The sequence below is a fragment of the Vulpes lagopus genome, chromosome 17 (genome assembly GCF_018345385.1).
Source record: "Vulpes lagopus strain Blue_001 chromosome 17, ASM1834538v1, whole genome shotgun sequence".
Taxonomy (NCBI): domain Eukaryota; kingdom Metazoa; phylum Chordata; class Mammalia; order Carnivora; family Canidae; genus Vulpes; species Vulpes lagopus.
In genome coordinates, this window is record NC_054840.1 from 31548028 (window position 1) to 31562153 (window position 14126).

The 14126-nt window shown below is 45.8% G+C and overlaps 1 protein-coding gene across 8 annotated transcripts in view; it reads right to left on the minus strand.

The window, feature by feature from the left end:
• The window catches only part of LOC121477429 (palmitoyltransferase ZDHHC11-like), a 47296-nt gene that overhangs the window by 14608 nt on the left and 18562 nt on the right, over nt 1-14126 (minus strand). For 6 of the 8 annotated variants that reach the window (XM_041731718.1, XM_041731717.1, XM_041731714.1 and 3 more), the window contains 3 exons: nt 9789-9829; nt 7154-7241; nt 1642-1676 (listed from right to left, as the gene is read on the minus strand). In XM_041731718.1, coding sequence (XP_041587652.1) covers nt 1642-1676; nt 7154-7241; nt 9789-9829 — 164 coding nt within the window. The remainder of the gene's footprint in view (nt 1-1641; nt 1677-7153; nt 7242-9788; nt 9830-14126) is intronic. The other 2 variants (XM_041731716.1, XM_041731715.1) reach the window with 2 other exon arrangements.

Sequence of the window (14126 nt, forward strand, 5' to 3'; positions counted from 1 at the left end):
GTGGGTGGAGAAGGAGAAACATGTGAGTGAGGAGGCCTCACTCTGGGTGAGCGCAGGGCGGGGACCCTGCAGACGCACAGGTCATGGGGGTCTCCCTGCTGGGGTCCCCTCGTCTGCAGCCTCAGGGACAGGCAGCGGCTGGGGGCCGTCTGAGTGCTGAGGTCCTGCAGAACAGGCAGGAGGGCCTCTGGCAAGGACTCGCTTCCTCTGCCAGCAGGATGGTCAAGCAGACAGAAGTAGCTGCGAGTGTGGGCCACGTCCTCCTCACATGCTCATTCTGTCAGCTGAGTTCTATCGTTAGCGAGCTGAACACCCCTGACAGACAAACACGCCAGAAAGTCTGTGTGATGTGTGACCGGTTCCCGCCGACACACGCTGGTGACTCGGGTCCTCTGGGGCTCGGGCTGGCTGTGCTCCCCGCCAGCCTGGCTGCTGCGACAGCAGGTGAGGCCCAAGGAACGGGGGTCAGGGGTGTCTAAAGCGCCAAGTGGTCACTCGATCCAAACTGCTAGGTTACCATAGAAACACTTCTGGCAACAAAAAAGGACTAATAGGGTTTTCGCTGCCCCATGACCCAGGCTGCTGGGGTGGAAAGAAGGAAGTCCACATGGATCAGGGTGATGCCACTCCCTGGCCGGTCAGATGACCTCAGGGACCCCACGACATGTGGATGTCTGTCTCAGGTGAGAGAACAGCTTCCCTCACGTCCCCTCCGATATCCCGTCCGCATTCCCGTCCACGTCCCCAGCATGGCTACCTGACTCCACTGTCAGCACATGACCTTCGTGGTCACAGCAGGCCCAGCCCAGGAGCCCAGGCCAGGGCGTGGAGGCCAGGGGTGTGGCAGGGCAGGAGGGGAGGACAGCACGGGGCGGTGGGGGTGGGGGGTGGCAGGGACGTTACCTGAGGGCCAGAGAGGGGCCTGTGTGTCTGGTGGGTGACATTCGAGTAAATGACTCGCCCTTTGTATTTTTATTTTAAATTGCATTAAATGGCACTGAATGAAGGCTACCCTGTCCACGCACGGCTTAGGACACTATTTTCGCAGGACCACCCTCTTAAGGACAAAGGGAGCCGGCACTCACTGCGTGCTGCACGCAGCACTCCAGGAGAGGACAGCCTGTGGTGGCCGCAGGGCTTCATTGTGGGGACAGAAGTTGGGAGGCTCCACAGATCTTACAGTCTGTCAGCAGCCACTGTCTGCCCCCGCAGCCCAGGGTGGAAAGGCTGCGTGCTCCTTGGGGGGGGGGGGGGGGGGGGCGGCCACAACTTCAGCCCGAGCCAAGGAAGGAGCAAAAGGACAAGCCCTGACTCGGCCCAACGCCGCTACACTCACGACCTGCACCTGTACGGGCCGCAGGACCAGAATAAAGGGGCGCCACCCGGACCTGCGCACGGACACACGGCCCTTGGGAAGGACGTAGAGCAGCAGTACTGTGACTGTCCGAGGAGAGCCAGTGTGATGAGCCGCTTGAGCAGCCATCCACGTCTGTGAGGTCGGGGGAAGCAATTCTGTCTTCTAATCCATCCCCGCGGCGTTGGGAGGTCTCCCACCCAAGACTGTCTCCCTCAGGAATGGTGGGTAGGGTGGGACTCGGCTATTTCCAGGCAGGAAACCCCCCAGGACACTCACACACTTACCCGAGTACCAACACAGTCGGGTTACCATCCGCTTCCTGTGAGGGTGTAAACGAGAATTCATAGCATGAGAAACGAAGGCGTGCTTGACATGAGCTTCTTCTGACACAAAATCTGTCCATTATTAGCTCGTTTTGAGCAAGGGTGCCTGGGCCCTGGGTCCAGGGAAAGGGTCCCTGCAGGAGACTGCCTCCCTCCCGGTGCCCCGACCCCTGGGCACCCTGAGGGCACCTGCTTGGGCGGTGGGGCCTGTACGGAGGGAGCACACTGAGTGAGGCCACCAGGCAGCCAACCTCTGTGACAGGTTTATGCGCAGGCAGTGAGGATGCAGGTGCGCAGAGGAGAGAGGCCTCAGAAGAACCCAACCTTGACACCTGGACCTCAGACTCCCAACAGATGGCGAGATCCTCTGTTCCTCACTGAAGCCGCAGTCTGTGCCAGGGGTTGGCAGCTGCAGGAGCTGGTGCATCATGCCACCTCTGGGGAGCACCCAGGGTGGGACGCCACTCCTGTGAGGCCTGCTCATTTCCACAGAGGTACTGCCTACTGTGTGCCAGCATGGCATCACCTCCATTCCCACTTCCACCCTACCACAATGGACACAACTCTGCTGACCAGCTCCGACCAGCTCTGACCAGCTCCTACTAGCATTGACCAGCTCTGACCAGCTCTGACCAGCTCTGATTAACTCTGACAGCACATTCTTGGTGCTGCTCCATTCTAGGTGGGTGGTTGTGGCCCCTTCCTGTGGCTGTAACTTGCTTTCCCACCATCTTGAATGATGCTGAGCATCATGTAAGTTTGTTGAAATCTAACCCTAAATTTTGATGAAGTCCAATGTATCATTTTTTCTTCTTTAAATGTTAAATAATTTAAAATTATTTCATATATTTTTACTCTAAGAATCATGTGAATATACTTAATACTCTAGAAAATAGAGAAAACTAAAACTTACCCAGAGTTCCATATTCCTAATATATTTCTCAGCATTTTCCCATTAATCTTTATTTCCCCATTTATAGGATTTGTTTTTATTTTATACAATTGCAAATTTTCCATAAATGTAATTTTATACTGCTTTCCCCTACTTTTTATATCATAAGCATTTCAAAAATGTTGTTACTATAGGGGCACCTGGGTGGCTCAGATCATGATCCTGGGGTCCTGGGATGGATCCTCACATCAGGCTCCCAGCTGACGGGGGGAGCCTGCTTCTCCCTCTCCCTCTGCTGCTTGTGCTCGCTCTCTCTCAATAAATAAAATCTTTTAAAAAAGATATGATATAGCTTTCATAGCCAGAATCTCCAATGGCTCCGTCATCTTTCAGAATTGGATATTCAGCCTATTTTGCTTAATAACTCACCTGATTTGGGATTTTTACATTGTTTCACATTTTTCATTATTGCAAATGATGTTTTTTTTTTTTTTTTTTTTTGCAAATGATGTTATAGTGAACATCTCTGCATAAAGTTTTGCCCACATTTATAACTGACTCCTTCAGGTAATAATATTAAACAACTGAGCACTTCCTAAGTACTAGCTACTGTACTAAGTGCATGGATTATCTTCACTTAATCTTTACAAAACACTTATAGGAAGATAATTTTATTGTCCTCCTTTAGATGAGGAAAACAGCAAAGACAAATGAGGTTCCCACCCAGGGTTACAGGCAGAGCTAGACTGAATCCAGGAATCTTGCTGTCTGTTTTCATTCTCAGGGGCACATGGGTCAGAATTTCATCAACAGACTGACTTAAAAACTAACCCTATGATCGTGCACCTCATGGTAACTGTGCACCAGATTGAGCATCTCACACACACACACTAGCAACCACTTGAGATGATGAGGTGTTGACCAGACCTTCCACAATAATCCCTGGTGCTGTATTTAGTACTTTCGCTATCATAGCAAAGAAACCTTTGCCTAACACAAGATCACAATTTATAATTTCTTCTAAAAGAGTTAAGGCTTTACCTCTTAAATTCAAGTGTATGATCAGTTTTGAGTTATTTATATAGTTGAAGTATGGTATTAAGTTGCTTATATTTCAAAGTGGATATCCAATTGTTCCAATTCCATCTGTCAAAATTTTCATTTCTCCCCAATGGACTGACTTGGAACCTTTGTTGAAAATCAATTGACCACAAATGTAAAGGTTTATTTCTAAAATTTTTACTCTACTACCTTGACTTATATGTCTATCCTTATCCTAGAACTACACTGTCCTGAGTCCTGTAGCTTTTTAGTAAATTTTGAAGTCAGGTTGTATAATTCTTCCAGTTTTGTTCTCTTTTCAAAGTTGTTCTGGCTACCCCAGATCCCCTGAATTTCCATACACATTTTATGATCAGCTTGTTGATTTCCTTAGAAAGAAAGAGCCTCCTGGGAATTTAATAGGGATTGCACTAAATCTACAGATTAGTTTGGGGGGAAAAAATGCTATCTTAACAATATTAAGTGTTCCAATCCATGAACCATTTATTTTAAATGTCTTCAATTTCTCTCAGCAATGATTTATAACTTTCAGTATTTAGATTTTACTCCAGTCTTGTTAAATTTATTATTTTTAAAAATATTGTTAATGGAATACTTAATATTATTTCCAGTTTAATTTTTGCCAAATATAGAAACATGATTGAACTTGCTATTTTTTTTAAAAGACTTTATTTATTCTTGAGAGACACAGGGAGGGAGAGAGAGAGAGAGAGACAGACAGACATAGGCAAGGGAGAAGTAGGCTTCTTGCAGGGAACCTGATGTAGGACTCGATCCCAGGACTCTGGGATCACTCCCTGAGCCAAAGGCAGATGCCCAACCGCTGAGCCACCTGGATGTCCCTAAACTTGCTATTTTTTAATAAGAATGTCAAAGGAGACTTTTTTTCTTTTTTTGAGAGAGAGAGAGAGAGAGACAGAGAAAGGATGGAGGGGGGCAGCCCGGGTGGATCAGCAGTTTAGTGCCACCTTCGGCCCAGGGCATGATCCTGGAGACCCAGGATTGAGTCCCAGGTTGGGCTCCTTGCATGGAGCCTGCTTCTTCCTCTGCTTGTATCTCTGCCTCTCTTTCTCTCTCTCTCTCTCTCTCTCTCTGTGTGTGTCTCATGAATAAATGGAAAGGGGGAGGGGAGAGGGGAGAGGGGAGAGGGGAGAGGGGAGAGGGGAGAGGGAGGGAATCTTAAGCAGGCCACACACCCAGTGAGGAGCCTGACAACCAATCTGACAGGCTGAGCCAATCTAGCTCAATCTGACAACCCTGAGGTCATGACCTGAGCCAAAACTGAGTTAGATGCTTAACTAACTGAGCCACCCAGGTGCCCCAAGAGATTTTTAAAAACAACTGTTTCCATTCCAGATAATGGCAAATTACATAAAACATTTCTAGGTCAACTAAGGCAACTAAGAAACTCTTTGACCACAGCTGAAGTGATTTCCTGGGATGGCTGGTGGGAACTCTAACTGATTTCATTGAAGATAAATGTCCCAGAGCCTACTTTAGCTCTAGCTATTTTATTACTAGCTTTTTTGTTTGTTTTTGTTTTTGCTTTAGAACTATGTTGTCTGCAATCAACACAGTTCCACTTTCTATTCTTTATTCTTTTTTCTTGTTTTATTTCAGTGGCTGGGACTCTAGTACAATGTTAAATAAAAGCAGTGAGTGTGGACATCCTTGCTTTGTGCCCAGTTGTAAGAGGGACAGTATTCAATCTTTCACTAGGAAGTTAGTTCTAGTTCGTTGTCAAAATGAAGATCTTTTCAATTCTTTCCTAATTTGTTGAGAACATTTTTTTTTATCATGAATGACAGTTTCTCACTGGCATCTCCTTTTTCTGAATTGACATCATTATATTATTGTCCTTTATTGTTAATATTTAATATGAGGTCAACTGGTCTTCACACAGCCATGGTATTTAATCCTGTGTGTTGCTGGATTTGGTTTGCTACTACTTAGTCAATGGTTTCTGTATTTTCTTGAAGGATCTTGCTTCATGGTATTCTCTTGTGATGACATTGTCTGGCTTCGGTATCAGGTTGAAACTGGCCTCACAGAACAGGTTTTCCCTCTGTTTACTGAGAGAACATGTGTACAGCTGTCGTTTTTTTTTTTTTTTTAATTCAGTAGAATTCAACAGTGTAGCCACCAGGGCTAGGGATTTTCTATTTTTTATTGAGTTGGGTTTGCTAATTTGTGTAAATTGACTGGAAAGGTAACTACCTTTCTTAAGTAAGAATGCATTTTTCAACTTTGGAAGTTTTAAGTCAAATATAGAAAAGTTCAAGAGACCCAACCCCATGCTATTACTTCTGCTGCATTAGAAAACCATATATGCTTATTTGGTATTTACAGTTTTGAAAGCAGAAGAGAATGTGTCCTGCTTGTGAAGTGGGGAGGGTTTGAGCCATTGAGGTCTCAAAGCTCTGCCCACACTTCAGAGGTGAGCTCAGCCTTATTTAATCTTAGCCATCAAAGTGGGAATGATGATCTGTCTCAGATAATCCATAGAGGGATGAAACATGATGATGGATGACAAGTGTCCAGCAGAGTGGCAATGAATGGTCACAGCTGATTTGGATTCTTGAGACAGGATGGGAATGAAGGGTCCTGAGACTGCTCTACCACACGTTCTAGAGATGAGTTTCAGCCACATGCTGGAGAAGAAGGCTTGAGTACATTCACCTGGACACACACTACAACCAGGTGGGACACCCGGTCAACACCTGCATGGTCATCATGTCTTTGTTTCTCCAGATCCGTCCTTCCTGTCATTCAGAAGAAGCTGTGTGGCAGCCACCACCCAAGAGGAGACGACAGGGGTCGGGTACCAGTGGATGCTGTAACCACCACCACTTGTACCTGGGATTGAGTGCCACCCTGGTTTCCATGTATGTAAGGTCTATATGTGTCACACGGCAGTGGACTGGCAGGGGGAGTCATGCCATATTGTGTTGGCCATGGTTTAAGCTGTGACTCGGCCTGTCACAACCAGTCCCCACTGAAGACCAGCCCCCAGCATCTCCAACATGGAACTCTGAGCCCAGGCTGTGTAATGGCACAGTGGACTGGGTGCGTCCTTCTTCCCCACTGACCTCAGGGATGAATAGGGGAGCCCTTCCACTGAGACAGGAGGTGGGCTGCTGAGACCCTAGGGGACATGCCAGAGAATCCTGCCAGGAGCCTGCTGGAGTGCTGGCTGCGGATGCCCACACACGTCATCCAAGCACACCTGTGATGCATCTGTTCCCATGACAACACCCATTCTTCTTCTATCTTCTTCTCTGCTCATCCACCCATCCCGCTGCTTACAATGTCTGTGTCGTTCACCTTATTTCCCTTGTGTTCCCCTCCCACCGTTGTCCCTGTTTGAGCCGAATCCCTGGGAACACTATAAATGCTTTAAACCAGCCAAACAAGTAATTCCAAATACTGCCCTACCCTGGGTTCCTGGGGGGAGGCTTAGACCCTAGGTCGGCTCTCACCTTTGTATTTGAGGCTTATGCACAGCTGCCTCTCACCTACCTTTAGCCTTGAGTTCTCTGAGACTGTGGTGGTGGAGCAGGCCTGACGTGAGTGCAGGTCTGGCAGCAGGAGCTCCTTAGACTTCACTCTGACAGGATGGGGCAGGAGGAAGGGGAGACACATGTCAGCAAGGCAGGGAATGCAGACGGCTGCTAAAGCCACAGGCCACAGCAGCATTGTGGCTCCTTCCTGCAATTTCCCTTTCTTCTTCAGCCCCTCTATCCGTTGCGCAGGGGGAGATGCCAGAGAAGGGGCGGGGGGGTGGGGGGGGGAGGAGCACCTGAGGGGAGGGGCTGCAGAAGCAGCAGGGGTGGGTGGTGCTATGTGCCCCCTGGGGTCAGGAGGGAGTTGAGGGGAAGGAAGAACGAGATCTGTAGGAACTACCACGAGTCATGGTGTGGGTCAGAGACAGAGCTCGTGGGTCACTCAGGTAAATGCAACTGTTGACGTGGCCCGAGCAGTGTCCACCCATGAGCTCATACTGTTGTCAGTGGGGGACTTTCAGATGCAGTTGGACAGCGTCACCCCAGGGCCGAGACCAGCCCTCAGTCCAGGCACTGGGATCCTTACAAGAGGCTAGAGCACAGAGATGCAGGGGGAGCCTCCGCTGAGGCTGGAGGGGTGTGGCCACAGGCCATGGGCCCCGGGGCCCCCCAGCGGCTGCACAAGACGAGGTCCTTGGTGTCGCCCTTTCAGCCTCCAGACTGTGACAGAACATGTCTCTGCCATGTGAGCCACCCAATGAGGGACTCTGCTGCCTGGACCTCCACCACCACGACAGGATGATGCACAGTTACCCGGAGGGACTGCTGTGTCATTGGCTTCTTTCCACACAGACCAGGGGGAGAATGATGCAGTCAGCCCGCCGTCGCTGACCCACAGGCTGAAGGTGACAGCATGAGAACACACAACTTCTATCAGTATCTCAGATGAGCCTACAGGTGCATTCTCGGCCAGCACCTCCCGAAATGAACGCACCCCTGGCCACACACTGGGCACTGTCCCATGGGGCAGAGAGGCCCATTTCACTGGCTGGAGACTGTGAGAGGGTGATGGTGTCAGGAGCCCCTCTGCGGTGCAACTACGGAGGACGGGCACCTGGCGAGGGGCGGCTGCGTGGAGCTCTGGCTTCACACATGTGGTCCCTTCCCCTGTCACGTTCCACCCTGTCTGGTAGTTTCTGTAGAGCCGCCGTGGAACGTGCTCTGCCAGGCATGCAGTCGAGGTGGTCCAATGGCTGGCCCAGATGGTGATTACAGCCAGCCCACGATTCCATCATCTGACTGCACAAGCACCTCCGCCTTTTACACACACACTGCTGTGAGCGTCAAGAGGTTGAGACAAACCCTGGTCTCCAGACACGAGTCTGGCCCGCTAGACGGGAGTGACCTGGAGGCTGTGGGCACGTCCAGCCCTAGTCACCCAACGAACACTTCCCATCATGGAAAACGGCTGCCCCTGACTCGTGGTCGCCACATCCACGGGACTCGGGGGCTGACCTAGGTCCTCACATATTAAACACTAACCCGAGACCGTGTTGCAAATGACAAGATCCTGATGAGAAACAGGGTACACCTTCCAGATGAAGTCTGAACGCAGGCCACTTTCTTTAACAGAACAAGCTTCACAACACATGGGGTTTTAAAAGCAGGCTCCTGAAGAGCTGTAAATGGGCTTGTCACTGTAGACAAGAGGACGTTAAGTGCGTGATGCACAGAAATGTGCGGGACACTTGAAAGCCGGCAGCTAGAGTGCCAGCGAGGACACGGGCAGGCGGAGGAAGGAAGGATTTCCATCCGCACACGGGCAGTGTTTCTAAGCTCCAAAGTTTCTATATGAATACTCACTGGTGTGCCATCCTGAGACAAAATTTAAGATGGAAATTTATGATCTGGTTCCTTAATTTTTCAATCATTCTTGCTAGAGAGGGATAAAATACAGAATGTGCAGGGACATGAAGAGGAAGTCACCATCTACATGCCAAGAAGAAAGGCCATGATGGCTCCATGACTTTGCCAACACCCTGATTTCAGGCTCCAGCCTCCAGAACAGTGGGACCACCATGTCTGTAGCCAGCTGCCTCCTCGGTGGCCCTCTGTGATGGTGGCCAGGGCAAAGGGAGATGCTGGCCGTCCTGTGAGCACCTGTCTTGCCTCGCGATGCCTTTTCACAGCTGCAGTTTCAATGTGGAGACACTCACCCTGGATGGTGAACTTCACCACTGGCCACTTTCTGCCTCCGTGACCTTGCAGGGGACACAGTGGTGCACGCCTCGTGTGCATGCGTGCAGTGCCCCAGGGATGGGTTGTCCCCATCTACACTGCACACTGACTCAAGGCAAGGAGGACTGGTGCTCGAAAATAACCAGGTCTTATCAGAGGTCATGAGGAGGTTCGACTCAACTTCCCACCCCCTGTTCTTTGACTTAGACGATCAATGAGTGTGGATTTTTGCACATTAGTTCAGATATTAGCTGCAGAGAGGGAGGGGGTTTTCCCAAGTAAGGCAAGTGAAAAAGATGTGTGAGCGCTGTGTTAGTATTGAGGGAAATAGTGTTACACACTATTTAATAATATAAGTAATGTGAGTCAGGAAGAGCAAGCAGATCAAACAGGCTGGCAAGTGGGCAACCTACCTCTCTGCGGATGAACTCAGGTTCTCCTCCATGTCCCGCATCAGTGAAAATGAAAAAGAAGAAAGAGTTGGTACTCAGGTTATTCTTTCGGAAAATCAAGTCCATTATTCGTGTCAAGTGAGCGTGTCTCGGAGATGGAGCCGTGGCAGGAAGGCATCCTGGGTGGGACAGCCGCCTCCTCCCACTCCTGCTCCCCTCGTGCCCAACCCTCTCTGGCAGGAGCAGGGAGTGAGCTTGGCAGCAAATGAGGAGAGTACAGTGAAGTTGTCAGGAAACTGCCAAACTGCTTCCCCAAGTGGCATCACTTTAAATTCCGTTACTTCTGGCCCGCAGCCCAGGTGCCCACTGCTGCGAAGGGCTCCCTGACTGTGCTTAATTCGCATTTCCCCGATGGTGAATGAGGCTGAACACCTTTTCAGGTGTTTCTCTGCCACCCCGATATCCTGTTTGATAAAGTTTATTAAAATCTCTTCCCTATTTTTTAAACATTGGGCTGTTTTACCTTATGAAGTTGTTAGAGTTGTTTATAAATTCTGAATATAAGTACACGGCTTGCAAATATTTATTCCAGCCTGTGACTTATATTTTCTATGTTTGTGAAGGTGACTTTTGAAAAGCAAATGCTTTATTTTTTATGGAGTCCAATTTTTCTTTTTTTTCCCCTTAATAGTGCTTTGGTGTCATATTAAAGAAAACTTTGCCTAACTCAAGGTCACAAAGATCTTGTTCTGTTTTCTTTCTAAAGTGTTATAGTTTAGCTCTTAAATTCAGCTATGATTGATTTTGAGTTATATTTGTGTATGATGTGAAGTAGGGTATTAAGTCCCCCCCCTTTTTTGCTATGGTTATCCAATTGTTTCAGCACCATTTATTAAAAATACTCCAATTTCTCCCCCATTGATTTGCTCTGTGAAACATCCACTGCTCAGGTTTTATTTCTGAAGTTTCTACTCTACCCCACTGATCTGTAGGTCTATCCCCATGCTAGTCCCACACGGTCCTGATTACTGTAGCTTGGTCATAAATTTTTAAGGCAGATTGTGTAAGTCCTCCAAGTTGCTTCTTCTTTTTCTAAATTATTTTGGCCACACTAGCCATTCTAGGTGCTCTGAATTTCTATATATATTTTAGGATTGGCTTGCTATTTCCTTAAAAAAAAAAATCTTGCTGGAAATCCAGTAAGGATCATGGTAAGTCTGCAGATTAATTTAGGGGAAATTTTCTATCATGACAATATTTTGTGCTCCAGTCCATGAGTATTCTAAATCTCTCCATTTATTTAGATTGTGTTCAATTTCTTTCACCAGTAGTTTGCAGCTTTAAGTATACATATTTGGCACTTGTTTTATTATTTTATTATTTTCAATGCTATTGCAAATGGAATAGTTTTCTTAATATCATTTTCAGGTTCCTCATTGCTAGCATAAAGAAATATAATTGAAGTTTTTTTTTTTTAACAAAAAACTTTTTTTAATACTGTGTCTCTCCCATGCAGTATGGTGCTTAGTGATACTGGAAAATATGGATAGGTTTAAGATTCATCATTTCAGTTATTTTTGGGCAAACCCAAACTGATTAATTACATGGAGTAATTTGTAAATTTGTCATGTGTGACTAAACTGAGATGGGCAAATGGGTTGATAAATGAGCCTAAGTTGACCACTCAGCATTTGAATCTCAACATTGCTTTGTTGTCTACACAGCACAATGAATGTAATAACTCTCATTAGGTGATAAAACTTTGCTGCCTTGTGAAAAATGGATCTAAAAATAAAGCCAACTATCTATACTAATAATGAAAGACATCTAAGTAAGTGATGGTCCTTAACTATAAGACAGAAGTTATATATAAATTAAATAGAATGTAGTACCTAAAAACTATGATGTGAATAAACCCATTGTATGCTCTTCCACTGAATAAACCACCCAAGTTGAAGATTTTCTAGGACAATATTGAAAAGTTGACTACTAATATCTAATAGAATAAATAACAGCTACTTTCAGCAGTTGAACTAAGGGTACAAATGTATGTGCACACACACACAGGACAAACTTCTCAGGATTCTTTGAACAATATGCTGACTCTAATATCGCTAGAAGAAAAGGGTGATCTATTTTCAAGTATGTTTCTTGGGCACTAGCAGTAGGTTCTCTCAAATTAAGAGTAAAGACACCACGTCATAAAGTGCCAACTCTTAGCACCAGAGACCTAAAACTTCATAGTAGGTGAATGACATTACAAATCAGAGAATCTGCCAATCTAGTTCTGTGGAATTGTATTCCTTTTCTCAAATGGGGAAAAAAAAATCTAGGCTATGCCAAATAGATTTAAAAAGCTAATATCTTTAAAAAAATTTTAGACTTTTTTTTTTAGACTTGTAACTTACAATCCTATATAAATAAAAATTGCTGGCTTATAATAAAGATCTAAGTTTGAGAGATGTGAAGAAACAAAAAGGATCTGATACCACAGTTTATAGAAATTGAGGTCCCAGAACTGAAAATTAAAAATAGTCTCTTAGAGAAAGGAATGGTGAAACTCAGTGTGTATTTTCACAAACACACCCAAAAACTGTTTTGTGGACAGCCAATTTGACTGCAAATTCTAAACTACCACCTGATACCTTTAATCCACACTAAATCAAGTCTGAGGCAAGACACTAAATGGACAATACTCGAACAGAAAGATAATAACTTCCTTCCTTGATAAACAATCTCCAGCTGTCATTTGTAAGTTGAGTTATTTGATGGCTTGGGAAGCAGTGTCCATTGAGTTTTCCTTCCTGACCTGTAGAGATTCACTGCTGATGGACAATGATTCTCGAAGTTCTTTATTTTCAAGCTCTAATTGGGCTAGTTTTTCCTGAATCTTACAAAATTGGTCATCATCCACCTGAACTGCTTTCCTCATCACTTCTCCCATTTCACAGATTCTGTCAATCTGACTCTCAATTTCCTGGTCCGGAAGCGCCGTCCCCGCCTCCCGCATAGCGGAGCCACCCACGGTGCAGCGCGCTGGACTGATCCACGAGCGACTCTGCAGCCGCGTCATGTTCCCGTAGCCGCTGCTCCAGCAGCGTCTTGGCGTCTGTCAGGATCTTCTCGATGGTGCAGCTCATAGTGGCCCCGGATCCTTGCTCCCGTCCTGCTCACCTACACTACTCTTTCCCGAACCTTTAATTGAAGTTTTTATATTGATTTTGTATCCCACCACCTTATTGAGCTACCTTATTATTTCTACAGATTTTTTTTTGCAGATTTGTTATAAGCATGTTTCCTGCAAATAAATACAGTTTGAACATTCCTATTTTTGTTTTTTATTAAATCTTGCACACTAAAAAATCCAGTTTGATTTTCAAATCTACGTCTTTAATTTATATTTCTTGCTGTGTTGCACTGGCTAGAACTGTAGTAAACTGTCAAATAGAAGTTTGAAGTGGGCATTCTTATCTCTGACCCAGTCTCAAGGGGAAAGTATTCAGTATGAATTAAGTGTGAGTTAGGAGCACCTGGGTTGCTCAGTGGTTGAGCATCTGCCTTTGGCTTAGGGCGTGATCCTGGGGTCCTGGGATCAAGTCCCACATCAGACTCCCCGCAGGGAGCCTGCTTCTCCCCCTGCCTGTGTCTCTGCCTCTCTCTGTGTGTCTCTCACGAATAAATAAATAAAATCTTTTTAAAAAAATAAGTGTGAATTAGTTACAAGTTTCATCAGGTGCTCTTTTATCAGATTAAGGGTGCTCCCCATCCCCTGGGTTGTGGAATTGTTTTTGTCATATATGGATGTGTTCTCATGTCAAATGCTTTTTCTGATTAACCAGTTTCTGGTTTAATGTTGTTTTATTTAGATGCTTATTCCATTAATTTATTTTCGAGTGTTACCTTGCATTCCTAAAATAAACCTCACTTAGTCACTATGTATAATCCTGTTTCTCTGTAACTACATTTGGTGTGCTAATATTTTGTTAATGGTATTTGCATCTATATTTATGTATAGCATCAGCTCATGCTATTCCTCTTTGGGATGACATTGTCTGGTGTTGGTGTCGCACACTGACTCCACAGAGTGAGCTAGGATGTGCTCCTTCCTTCTTTTTCTGAAAGGATGTGCATAACTGCTTGTATTTTCTTCTTAAAATATCAGATGGAATTTATCAACGAAACCATTGGACTCTGGGATCTTTGTGGGAAATTTAAGTTAGTGATTATCTTTGTTTGTTATGTGTCTATTTGAACTTTCTATTTCTTTTTTTAAGATTTTATTTATTTATTTATTTATTTTATAAAAGATTTTATTTATTTATGAGAGACACAGAAAGAGAGAGAGAGAGAAGCAGAGAC